The sequence below is a fragment of the Euleptes europaea genome, chromosome 18 (genome assembly GCF_029931775.1).
Source record: "Euleptes europaea isolate rEulEur1 chromosome 18, rEulEur1.hap1, whole genome shotgun sequence".
In the NCBI taxonomy this organism is placed as follows: Eukaryota; Metazoa; Chordata; class Lepidosauria; order Squamata; family Sphaerodactylidae; genus Euleptes; species Euleptes europaea.
In genome coordinates, this window is record NC_079329.1 from 25055080 (window position 1) to 25068258 (window position 13179).

Sequence of the window (13179 nt, forward strand, 5' to 3'; positions counted from 1 at the left end):
CAAGAGCTGCTCTGAAAGATTCCAGAGGTAAGATTCCCAAGTTTGATTCATCAGTTGGAAGGCCAAACTATGTCTTAGATGCCAATGCATGGCTCCCTAGCCTGGTGGCCCTTTTGGAAATCAAGTGAGTAGCAAGAAGGGTGCTTAACACTTTCTCAATGCACTGTTCCCTCTTTACAAACTGATCCGCTCACTACAGAAGGGTCTTTTGCTGTTGTCCTGTCTGAGATCTTAAAACCTCAGCTGAGGGGGTCAGAATTTCATACATACAAGGCTTTGTTACTAAGCTATGGCTCCCCCCACCCTCATCTGGCTTAGGCTGGACCCGGCAACCCTACAGGAGGACTTTGGCCGCTATGCTCTATTTGTGAACCCCCCCCCGCCCCCGAGGCAATTGGTTGGCCACTATGTAAATCAGGATGGTGGCCTAGATGGCCCACTGGTACGATCCCGGAGGGTTCTTCTTATAGAATCATAGAACCATAGAGTTGGAAGGGATCACCAGGGTCATCTAGTTCAACCCCCTGCACAATGCAGGAAATTCACAACTACCTCCCCTACCTCTACCCAGTGACCCTTACTCCATGCTCAGAAGATGGCCAAGGTGCCCTCCCTCTCACGATCTGCCTAAGGTCATAGACTCAGTATTGCTGACAGATGGCCATCTAGCCTCTGCTTAAAAACCTCCAGGAAAGGAGAGCTCACCACCTCCCAAGGAAGCCTGTTCCAATAAGGAACCACTGTAACTGTTGGAAAATTCTTCCTAATGTTCCATCCATCCAACTTTTTCATTCATTCTCTCCTAATTCCCCTCCTTATTACAGCCCCCATGCCACAGGGTTTGTGTCCACGTAGGTCCCTTGATCCCTAGCATAGCCTTTTTGGTGGTCCTCCTTTCATCAACAAAAAAGCTGGTTGGATCCAACCCCAACAGGCTGACTGCCATAACTAACATCAGGGTTCACCTGGACCGCAAACTGCAGCGTTAGAATTTGTGACACCCTGCTTTTGTCCATTGTGTTTCATTTCTAAGGACGCTTGTTCTATAAACTCACATGCCACATGCTGCGTTTCAGTTGCAGAACGAAAGCCGGGAACAGGATGCCTTTCCAAGTGGTCTCCCTCCTCCTGGTCTCACTGAGCTTTGTGTTGATGGAGGAAAACGGCACCAGGTAAGCCTAGAAACCAACGATAAAGAATGCAGGAATTTTCCATGCCCAGGTTCACACTGCATCCTGCCTAATGCTCTCTTGCTAACCTCTTATCAAATAGTACCTCCTAAAATAAAATATTGCAATTATATTGTTAAGTACTGTTAACTAAAGGATGTATCTCAGAGGAGGTACTTTAACTTAAATTAAGAATTTAAACTAAGAACTTATTTACATATAATATTTTCTGTCCAGGTGCAGAGAAATATAACTAGAGAAATATAACTGAGGAAGTATTAACACGAAACAAGCTTATACCCAGGAACTTGTCTCAACATTACCTGTTGGAATACTACCTGTTGAACCATCTATTTGCCCCAGTAAAACTATATCATTTGTTAACTCTTTATTTACCCTATCAGACCTGTTAATATGACTTGTTGGAACTCTACCTGGTGAACACCACCTGCTGAATCAATAATTTGAATTGACATTGAATTGAATCACCTGTTGAATTCACCTGTAAGACTATCACCTATAAGACTATTGCATATACTGTTCATATAAGCTGATACTGTATGTTATATCCACAATTTATAAGTCTGTATATTAGCTGTGTTGAAATAATTTGATGTATATCTTATGGTGAGTCATATCCTAAAAGGTAAGGTAAAGGTCCCCTGTGCAAGCACCGGGTGATGTCACATCCTGACATTTCCAAGGCAGACTTTGTTTACGGGGTGGTTTGCCAGTGCCTTCCCCAGTCATCTTCCCTTTACCCCCAGCAAGCTGGGTACTCATTTTACCGACCTCGGAAGGATGGAAGGATGAGTTAACCTTGAGCCGGCTACCTGGAACCAACTTCCATAGGGATCGAACTCAGGTCGTGAGCAGAGCTTTTGACTGCAGTACTGCAGCTTAACACTCTGCGCCACGGGGCTCCTTGAGTCATATCTTACTTTTGTTGAAATTTTAAATAAATATCCTACTTTTGTTGAAATTTAAAAAGATTATATGTTTATATTTTATTTTAGGAGGTACTATTTGATTATAGCGTGTACAGCTGACAAATTTAGTACCTTCTTATTCCCCTTGTTTTCTTTCGCTCTTGCTAACCTCTGTCAAACAAAACATGTGCTCTTGTTTTACTCTGTTGTAACGGGCAAGCCATGCTAACTAGAACTAGCCAGGAACAGGATGCCTTTCAAAGTGGTCTCCCTGCTCCTGGTCTCACTGAGCTTTGTGTGGGGACCACAGCACGAGTTCAGCATCCTATTTGCTTCTGTGGGGACCGGTGGCATTAATGAACTTTGAAAACCTTCTGTTTGTCTCACTCCTGTCTCAATAACTTGGAACAAACATGTTGCCCACTGGGTGAAACAGGATGCTGTACTAGATTGGTGACAACACAATGGTGGTTATACCATGAATTGCCAATGTGCTGATTTCTCCTGTGTTCCTCCCACCCCCTGCAGTCCCTTTTGACCCCCATGTGAAAACCATGTCAACAAACAGCTGTGAGGGGCAGGGGGCAGTGAGGAGGGGGAATTGTACCCTCTACCCTCTTCTATCAGTGGAGCCGTCTGTTGTTGCTTTATAAGATGATGATGAAGAAGAAGAGGTGGTTTTTATATGCCAACTTTCTCTACCACTTAAGGAAGTATCAAACCAGCTTATAATTACCTTCCCTTCCCCTCCCCACAACAGATACCCTTTGAGGTACGTGGGGCTGAGAGAGTTCAGCGAGAACTGTGACTAGCCCAAGGTCACCCAGCTGGCTTCATGTGTAGGAGTGGAGATACCAACCCCGTTCACCAAATTAGCCTCCGCCACTAATGTGGATGAGTGGGGAATCAAACCCGGTTCTCCAGATTAGAGTCCACCACTCCAAACCACCGCTCTTAGCCACCACACCACGCTGGCTCTCAGTCTCCCTAGTCTCCCTAGTTTTATTAAGCTAGTATAATACCTGTAGTAGGTGACAACCTATCTTTGTGTACTCCCAGTCTCTTTTCTACATCTGATTGTTCCACAAACTAATGCCTTTTAGTATCGTAATATCATATTGACATTTCCGTTAGAAGTATGTCTAAATTTGACAAGAATCGTCACATTGGTTCCATAGAAACTGAGAGTTGGATCCAGCCTGCCAGCCTTTTCCCTCAGTGTCACCCAATCTTCCTCCTTACTATAGCCCCTTCCCGCATGGCTTTTGTCCACGCAGTTCCCATGATCCCCAGAACCTTTTTGTTTCGTCAGAGGGGACCCCCTCCTCTCTTTTTCACCAGCAGAAAGCTGGTTGGTTCTAACCAGCAGTTGAAGAGCTAGAGACATGGGAATTCCCAATCTTTTTGCTCTGTGCGGACACACATTTCCTCTCGGCTTCCAGGGCAAACGCAAAGATCCTGCAGAGGCGGTACTCCGAGGGGACGTTAGCGAGTGATTACAGCCGAACTCTGGACAACATGCTGAAGAAGAATTTTGTGGACTGGCTCTTGACCAGAAGAGAAAACAAGATGGAGTAAGTCTATAGCCCAGGTTGATTCAATTATATACATTCAGGAGAAGGGGGTGACCAAGCTGACATTTGGAAGGCTGGGTGGAAGAGAAGAGAGGCAAGTAAGAAGGGAACAGTCTTTCCCCAGTGCTCCCCTTCCCATCCCAGCCTAGCATTCCCAAGTATGTGCTAGTATTAAAGCACCATGCCTTACAATTTTCCTCCAGTGATGAAGAGTTGGGAAAGTCACTGAACTGAAGGTGCACCCACATTTTTTGGAACCAAGAACTTGCCTCCTCTCTGCTGACTGCCGTGCAAAACATGTGAAACAGAATTGTGTTCATCTAGACCCAGGGAAAGCAAAGAGAATGGATTTAGCAGCTGAAACATTTACAGCGCATTCCTGAGAGGAATGCCTGCGCCGGGGCTTAGGAGGCAACCCAGTGGCGTTGCCTCCTAAGGAGGTTTCGGCACTGCTGAAACCTCTACCCGGCGCAAAAAAAACCGTGCAACCTTCATAGGGTTGCACGGAACATACGCCAGCAAAAAGCTGGCGTATCTCAACAAAAAAAAGGGGGGTTCCTGAGCCGAAATGGTTCAAGAGGCAGACTAATGTCGGCCCCGGCTGGCGTGGGAATGCCCCAGGAACACCTCCAGGGGAGCCGGAATGCCTCCCGGGGTGCCAGAATGCCTCCCGGCTCGCCACTGCCACCTATGCTGGCAGCCGGCAAGAGGCTGTGGGGCGGCGTCCGGGCCCATTGCTGCGGCGGTGGCAGGCAGGGACTGGCGGCCGGGCCCGCACGCCGGCGCTGGGGCCACTCACACCGGCGTGTGCCTTCCGGACATCAAGGTTGTGGGCCCCTGTGCCAACGGAGGCCTTTGTTGGCTTCCTAAGGGCTTTGGGCACGCTCACTGGCGGCGGCGCACCTCAGGAATGGGCTGTAAGTGCTGTCTAATGGAATCCTGGCGTTTTACTCTCCTGTACATTTCCCCTCCAGTAACAGCGTTGACCTCTCCAAGAGAGAAGTTGAATCCCCAACACTAAATACAAACTCTCCAAGCTTTGAAGCTGGATCTCAGGGGACGAAGGATTTCTTTATTTGCCTTCTGCAACAAAGGTGAGATCAAACAGAGTTACTGGGCTAGGAAACGAGGCTACGTTCCAGCAGTTAGACATTATTCCCCACATTTACATGGGAATATGAAGAAGCAACCAGAACCTCACGGATTCACACGAATAGGAATGTGTATTCTAAGTTGTAGAGGCAGTCCTAATTAATAGTGCCAAACCCAAAATATCCTGTTTGTTCGTAGCATGATTATAATGAATCTGAATGAAAAAATTGCCAAATTGATAATATTTGGAAATCTTCTGATCTTGTTGTTATTATGATGCCTTGCTGTCTGGCTTAAAGCTCATAGAGGTCCAAGGAAAGGAAGAGACTGAGAAGATAAAGTAACTGATAGGAATCCTTTCTACCAGCAGAGTTATATATTTCTTGCCATTAAAGAGATTTGCAAGGACCTTTCCATGTGTTGGATCCAACCAGTTTTTCCGCTGGTGAAAAAAGGAGGGGTCCCTTTTGATCATCCAAAGATGCTGGGGATCATGGGATCTGCCTGAACAAAAGCCAAGCAGGGCTCTAATAAGAAGGGGAAATGGGCGAAATAGAGAAAAAAACATGGCTTGATCCAAGAAGGAAAAGAAGAAGAGGAGTTGATTTTTATACACTGCTTTTCTCTACCATAAGGAGTCTCAAAACAGCTTACAATCATGTTCCCCCCACCCCACCCACAACTGGCACCTTAAGAGGTAGGTGGGTCTGAGAGAGTTCTGAGAGAATTGTGACTAGCCCAAGGTTGCCCAGCAGGCTTCATGCGGACAAATGGGAAATCATACCCGGTTCTGCAGATTAGAGTCCACTGATCTTAGTCACTACACCATATTGGCTCTCCATATGTTCAGCTTAGATTAATCACATTGTTGTCTCACTGATTTGGGGACTGCTTTGATTCTATAGAAGCATGATGGCTTCAGTTGGCTTCCTAGTCTGATAACTGAGGCTGTGCCTGCTAGGCACAGTAGCAAATTTTGCTTGCACATGCTGATATACAGGCAAGCAGTGCTGCAGACTGGGGACAGGGCAGGATATGGTGGATGGAGCAAAATGTTTGCTTGCACCCCTGTTGGACTAGGATCTGGGTGGCCCAGGTTCAAATCCATGGTAGCTCACTGGATGACTGGTTTAGTTCCTCTCCTTCAGCCTGACCTGCCTCACAGGCTGGTTGCCATAAGGATCAAATGGCATTGGGGAGAACAATGTAAGCTGCTTTGGGATCCCACTGTGGAGAAAAGCAGTGTATAAATATCTAAGCACAAAATACATTTTTCAATTCCTAGGTAAGAGCACCAAGTTTCTAATTGCCTAGGCAATCAAGCACCAGTGATGTCTTCCATCTCCACCCATACAATCGCATTTTCACATCTTTCCATTCCCCTCCTTTCAATCGATGCTATCTCACTGACCACTGCAATGTCACAATATCTCTCTTGTAGCCTCATTCTGCCAAACGGTTCCGATCAGTGGAAGGACATCTGGAAGCAGGAATTTCTGGACTGGTTGATTTCTGCTGACCTCTGCAGGCCGATGTGAGTGAATCACTCTTCCCCCTTTTCCTTTTGATGGATGGGTCTGGTCAGATTGTGCAGGCAACCCAAGTCACCACGCAGGGGCAGCAATCTTTTAGGGGTGCCAATAGAGTTGCCGGGTCCCACTTCACCACCGGCGGGCGTTTTTTGGGGTGGAGCCTGAGGAGGGCAGAGTTTGGGGAGGGGAGAGACTTCAATGCCACAGAGTCCAATTGCCAAAGCAGCCATTTTCTCCAGGTGAACTGATCTCTATCGGCTGGAGATCAGTTGTAATAGCAGGAGATCGCCAGCTAGTACCTGGAGGTTGAGAAAAATATGCACAAGTACTACTGGGATATTGTCGAAGGCTTTCACGGTCAGAGTTCATTGGTTCTTGTAGGTTATCCGGGCTGTGTAACCGTGGTCTTGGAATTTTCTTTCCTGACGTTTCGCCAGCAACTGTGGCAGGCATCTTCAGAGTAGTAACACTGTCCTTCAGTGTTACTACTCTGAAGATGCCTGCCACAGTTGCTGGCGAAACGTCAGGAAAGGAAATTCCAAGACCACGGTTACACAGCCCGGATAAACTACTGGGATAGTAGTGGAAATATAGTACTAGGCTCAAACCAAATAATATAAATAATACACAAGCAAACTATGCAAACATATATTGTGAACAACGTGTAACATCTACAAACAAGTGAAAACAGCAGTGATAATGTGTACAAGCAAATCCAAGATAGAAAGTCTTGTTCAAGGTAAGTAAAAGTAAAACAACCTAGCGATAAGACTTTTACTTACCTTGAACAAGACTTTCTATCTTGGATTTGCTTGTACACATTATCACTGCTGTTTTCACTTGTTTGTAGATGTTACACGTTGTTCACAATATATGTTTGCATAGTTTGCTTGTGTATTATTTATATTATTTGGTTTGAGCCTAGTACTATATTTCCACTACTAGTACCTGGAGGTTGGCAACCCTGGGTGCTAATGAAGCAGCAACTAGTTTGAGAAATGCAGCATGGATTACTCTACTGTTGATACGTTGACTGCTGACTGTGTTGGCTCTCAGATAGTGGGTTGGATCCTACCAGTTTTTGTGCTGGTGCAAGAGGGAGGAGGAGCCATCTGGCCTGATTTTCCTACTTGCTCCAGCTCCATCCCATGTGGATTTTTTGCCCATGGGGGCCCCACAATCCTAAGGATGCCAGCCTCCAGGTGGAATCTCCTGGAATTACCACTCATCTCCAGACTACAGAGATCAGTTCCCCTGGGAAAATATGGATGCTTTGGAGGGTGGATTATTTGACATTGTACCCCATTGAAGTCCCAGTCCTCCCCAGACTCCACCTCCAAATTCCCAGGAGTTTCCTAACCTGAAGCTGGCAACCCTACCTCCGGCCCCCACTGGTAGTGAGGGGGTACCTGGCAACCCTATCCTAAACATTGCCTCGGGGTGTGTGTCAAAAGGCTGGTCTCCAGTACCAGCAGAAAACCTGGTAGGGTCAAACCCACTCTCAAATGTTACTGCTTTTGAAAACTCATTTAATTGCTGGCGTTGAATAACAGCCATTTTCTCCAGGGGAACTGAACTCTGCCGCCCGGAGATCAGTTGTAATTCTGGGACATCTCCAGTCTCAACCTGGATGTTAGCAAGCCTAGACCAGGGGTCGGCAAACTCATTAGTCAAAATAGCCAAATATCAACAGTACGATTGAGATTTCTTTTGAGAGCCAAATTTCTTAAACTATATAGGTAGATACACTGTTTATTAACTTAATAAACTGTAAATAAAGTTTTAAGTCTTAATTAAACTATAGGTACACTGAATAAAACTTGATATCATACTTAATAGTGATCTTATTTATTGATAAAAATTAAATTGTAAGTCCCTGACATTTCACCCTCCCCGTCCGGAGTCCTCGTCTGGAGGCCTGGTCTACCGCCATAAAAGCCTATTGGTAGACCTGGCCTCCGGCTGAGTCCCATTGGGAGGCCAGGTCTACCCATTGGCTTTCTTGGCAGTAGACCTGACCTCCGGAGGCCCATAGAAGCCAATTGGTAGACCTGGCCTCTGAAGGGGGACTTTTTCCCCATCCTCGGAGTCCAGGTCTACTGCCAAGAAAGCCAGTGGGTAGACATGGCCTCCCAATGGGACTCAGCTGGAGGCCAGGTCTACCAAAGGAAGCCCGCCCCGCCCAACAGCTGATAGGCGGGGGGGGCAGGAACCACCAAGCCACCCCGCCCAGCAATCGCGCGGCTAGAGGGGAGGCTTTAGCCTCCCAACCATTGAGGGAAAGGGAAAGGGGGACCCGGCCATTCTCCATGGTGTGGGGGGGAAGAGACAGCGCACCCGCTCGCCCGCTCTCTCGCTCTCTCAGGCGCCCTGGCTCCGCAGCCCGGCTGCCGGCGCAAACAGGCGCAAGAGCAGGGGCTCCAAACCAAGTTCAGAGAGCCGCACTCAACGGGCCAAAGAGCCGCATGCAGCTCTGGAGCCGCAGTTTTGAGACCCCTGGCCTAGACCATCACAATTTTGAGACTCTCTCTGTATAGTTGTTAAAATGGGGAAAAACCACAGTGACTTACTGTGAAGTAGAAAATCAGGGACAAGCATATTTTGTTAATTGAAAGGAAATCTAGAATCATTCTGAGGAGAATATAGATGGAGGGTTGGTTTCAGCTCTATTGGATACAGATGTGATTAATAATCATAGTGTGCTAGGACGGAGAGGGGAATGCCCCATCTAAAGCATTACAGAACACAATAGTGGGGCTATGGCTCAATCAAAGAGCACCTGCTTAGAATGCATGGAGGTCCCAAGTTCAATCCCTGGCATCTCCAGTTAAAAGGATCAGATAGGAGGAGATGTGAATGACTTGTGACCCTGGAGAGCAGCTGCCAGTCAGAGTAGAAAGTACGAACACTTGATAGACCTTCTCTCTTTTCCTTTCAAATCATCAGGCTCTTTATAAAACTTATTATTTTCCTCCTTCGATTTCCAGGGGTCAGTAGCTCCAGGGCTTCCTCAAGAAAGACGACGGATTCACTTCTATCCCTTCTTCATTTTGTACTTTTTGCTAATGAGAGTCACTTAATAATGTTGATGCAAAAATAATAAAAGAATCTATTCTCCAGCGGAGATGTGAGTCAGAGTTTTATTCAAGGAAAACAAAGCATGTTGCTGCTTGTTGTGTTCCAGAAGAGGACCCCCCATTTACCGTAATTAACAGGATTTGCTGATCAAGGGGCTGGCGAGCCAGTGAGGTGCTACTGATCAAAGGGAGGTGAGGATCCACTTTCAGCTGTGAAGCTCATCAGGTCGCTTTGATCCCCAGTTGGGATCCATATTCAGACCAGTCAACTGTACTGTGGAGCAGCGTGGTACAGTTGCTCATTTGCAACAGTGGGCCATGAAACACCCAGGTCCTGATCGTTGCTCAAACACACAGACTGACTTTATAAGATTTAAAACCTCCACCTTTCCACTTCACAGTTTTATGGCCATTCATAAAGTTGTTTTTGTTTTTGTTTTTAAAAAAGGCAGTACAATGACGAATACAATGACAATCAGTACACAGTTGAAAGTCTCTGGGTAAAAATAAAAGGAGTAAGAAATAATAGTGATATTATGATGGGGGTCTGCTATAGACTGCCACACCAGGCAGAGGACTTGGATGAGACACTCCCAGACCAGATTACAAAGTTCCCAAAGAGATGGGACACAGTGGTCTTAGGAGATTTCAACAGAGCATGAGAGAGACTATCTCTTGACATGTTGTTCTCCTTGGAAATATCTACGTTGAGGTCCTCAGCCAAGCTGAGCTCTGGGTACTTTTGCCTTTTTTAAGGAAGTGTTGAGAGTTCCACTACAAAATGGCTGTCCTGAACGGTCTTCATGAAGAATAGTTAAATTGTGGACTCCCTGCCCCAGGATGTGGTGATGGCTGCCAACTTGGAAGGCTTTAAGAGGGGAGTGGACATGTTCATGGAGGAGAGGGGTATTCATGGCTACTAGTAAAAATGGATACTAGTCATGATGCATACCTATTCTCTCCAGGATCAGAGGAGCAGGCCTATTATAGTAGGTGCTTTGGAACACAGGCAGGATAATGCTGCTGCAGTCGTCTTGCTTGTGGGCTTCCTAGAGGCACCTGGTTGGCTGCTGTGTGAACAGACTGCTGGACTTGATGGACCTTGGTCTGATCCAGCACGACCTTTCTTATGTTCTTAAGAAGAGGCTGGGTTTGACAGCATTAATGCAGAATATTTGAATTTTGCAACGCCACAGTGGTTCTGTTAGAACCGCACGTTTTGTGAAAACCCACAAACCCTCTCTTGCACATTGAAGCTGCTGGGAGATTTTCATTTAAGGAACGTTCCCCTAGAGGGCAATGTTACAGCGCATTAAACCCGTTTCGAGCCGAAAGGGAGAAGACACGCCTCCTCTAAACAGAGTGGCCATTTATGAACGGGAGGTTTTGCCTTGGATTTGCTGTTCTCTAGATGCACATTTCCCCCGTTCGAATTCTCAAAAATCTGAATGGGGGCTTACTGCTGAGTTTTGAGAATTTGGATGGGGAAAATGTGCATCTAAAGAGTGGCAAATCCAAGGCAAAACCTCCCATGCATAAATAGCCACAGTATTTTATCACCACAAACCCCTTTTAGACTACAAAGCGCACTCTCGTTTGCACTCCAAAGCTAAAACATCGCACACAGGACCAACCACCACTGCAGCCCAAGAAAGGTTATTCCCAGAATTCCCAGGGTGCAAAATTTGAGTGGGTTATAGATCAAATCAAACCTGAACTGACCCTAGAAGCTAAAATGACTAAACTGAGGCTACCGTACGTTGGTCACATTATGATAAGACAAGAGTCACTGGAAAAGACAGTCATGCTAGGAAAAGTTGAGGGCAGTAGGAAAAGAGGAAGACCCAACAAGAGATGGATTGACTCAATAAAGGAAACCACAGCCTTTAATTTGCAAGTTCTGAGCAAGGCTGTCAAAGACAGGACATTTTTTATTTTTGTAATTTTTTTTATAATACAAAGCAAAATAAACAAATACAATAATAACAGACAAAATAAAAAGAAAATACAAAAGAGTATCAATTATAATTATACAAAGTTATAAAATTCAACAAAGCAAAAATACCCTTTTGACCCTCCACCTTTTGACAGGACATTTTGAGGACTTTCATTCATAGGGTCGCCATGAGTCGGAAGCGACTTGATGGCACTTAACACACACAAAATTTGAAAACTGCGCACGCTTGGGTCCCTTTGCACAGGAAAAAAAAAATCTCCTTCGCCGCCAACCAGCAGCGCCAGCTTGCAACATACTGCAAAACATGCACGGGTTTCTATTATTATTTTCAGGCAGCATTTGGAGTGGATTGCTTAAGATCTTTGCATAATGAAAGCTCATACCCTACCAGAAAATATTTTTGTAGAAAAGGGCAAGAGTCCAGTAGCACCTTAAAGACTAAAATATTTTCTGGTAGGGTATGAGCTTTCGTGGCTCACGAAAGCTCATACCCTACCAGAAAATAGGTAGTCAAAAAGGGCAAGAGTCCAGTAGCACCTTAAAGACTAACAAAAATATTTTCTGGTAGGGTATGAGCTTTCGTGAGCTCAGAAGAAGTGAGCTGTGGCTCACGAAAGCTCATACCCTACCAGAAAATATTTTTGTTAGTCTTTAAGGTGCTACTGGACTCTTGCCCTTTTTGACTACTGCAAACAGACTAACAGGGCTATCCACAGAAAATAGGTAGGGAGCCCTGTTTTTATTTTTAAGTCTTGGGGGCACCTTTTTATCTTAAATTTTTTTTAATATGTTATTATTATTGTGTTTGTTTGATTTGTTTTATGTTATAAAAATTAATAAATTCTGGTAGGGTGTGTGTGTATAAATAAATAAATAAATAAATATCTTTGCATAATACCCTATGAACGCTCATACCCTACCAGAAAATATTTTTCACAGTGGGTAGCCCTGTTAGTCTGTCTGCAGTAGTAGAAAGGAGCAAGAGTCCAGTTGCACCTTCAAGACTAACAAAATATTGAAAATATTTGTGTTAGTCTTTAAGGTGCTACTGGACTCTTGCTCCTTTCTGCTACAGAAAATATTTGTGCTAGTCTTTAAGGTGCTACTAGACTCTTGCTCCTTTCTACTACAGAAAATATTTTTTGCTAGTCTTTAAGGTGTTACTGGACTCTTGCTCCTTTCTACTACAGAAAATATTTTTGCTAGTCTTTAAGGCGCTACTGGACTCTTGCTCCTTTCTACTACAGAAAATATTTTTGCTAGTCTTTAAGGTGCTACTGGACTCTTGCTCCTTTCTACTACAGAAAATATTTTTTGCTAGTCTTTAAGGTGTTACTGGACTCTTGCTCCTTTCTACTACAGAAAATATTTTTGCTAGTCTTTAAGGCGCTACTGGACTCTTGCTCCTTTCTACTACAGAAAATATTTTTGCTAGTCTTTAAGGTGCTACTGGACTCTTGCTCCTTTCTGCTACAGAAAATATTTTTGCTAGTCTTTAAGGCGCTACTGGACTCTTGCTCCTTTCTACTACAGAAAATATTTTTGCTAGTCTTTAAGGCGCTACTGGACTCTTGCTCCTTTCTACTACAGAAAATATTTTTTGCTAGTCTTTAAGGTGTTACTGGACTCTTGCTCCTTTCTACTACAGAAAATATTTTTGCTAGTCTTTAAGGCGCTACTGGACTCTTGCTCCTTTCTACTACAGAAAATATTTTTTGCTAGTCTTTAAGGTGTTACTGGACTCTTGCTCCTTTCTACTACAGAAAATATTTTTGCTAGTCTTTAAGGTGCTACTGGACTCTTGCTCCTTTCTGCTACAGAAAATATTTTTGCTAGTCTTTAAGGCGCT

The 13179-nt window shown here is 44.9% G+C and overlaps 1 protein-coding gene across 1 annotated transcript; it reads left to right on the forward strand.

Moving 5' to 3' along the window:
• The first annotated feature begins 1101 nt into the window (after positions 1 to 1101).
• Positions 1102 to 6302, forward strand: GIP (gastric inhibitory polypeptide). Its single transcript, XM_056864625.1, has 4 exons — positions 1102 to 1172; positions 3541 to 3672; positions 4647 to 4766; positions 6206 to 6302. The coding sequence occupies exons 1-4, from the start codon at positions 1102 to 1104 to the stop codon at positions 6300 to 6302; spliced, it is 420 nt and encodes a 139-aa protein (XP_056720603.1).
• The last annotated feature ends 6877 nt before the right edge of the window (positions 6303 to 13179 follow it).

Coding starts and splice junctions, on each gene's coding strand:
- GIP (XM_056864625.1), top strand. CDS start 1,102: ATGCCTTTCCAAGTGGTCTCCCTCCTCCTGGTCTCACTGAGCTTTGTG. Junction 1,173..3,540: donor ATGGAGGAAAACGGCACCAG/GTAAGCCTAGAA, acceptor CTCGGCTTCCAG/GGCAAACGCAAAGATCCTGC. Junction 4,767..6,205: donor ATTTGCCTTCTGCAACAAAG/GTGAGATCAAAC, acceptor TCTCTCTTGTAG/CCTCATTCTGCCAAACGGTT.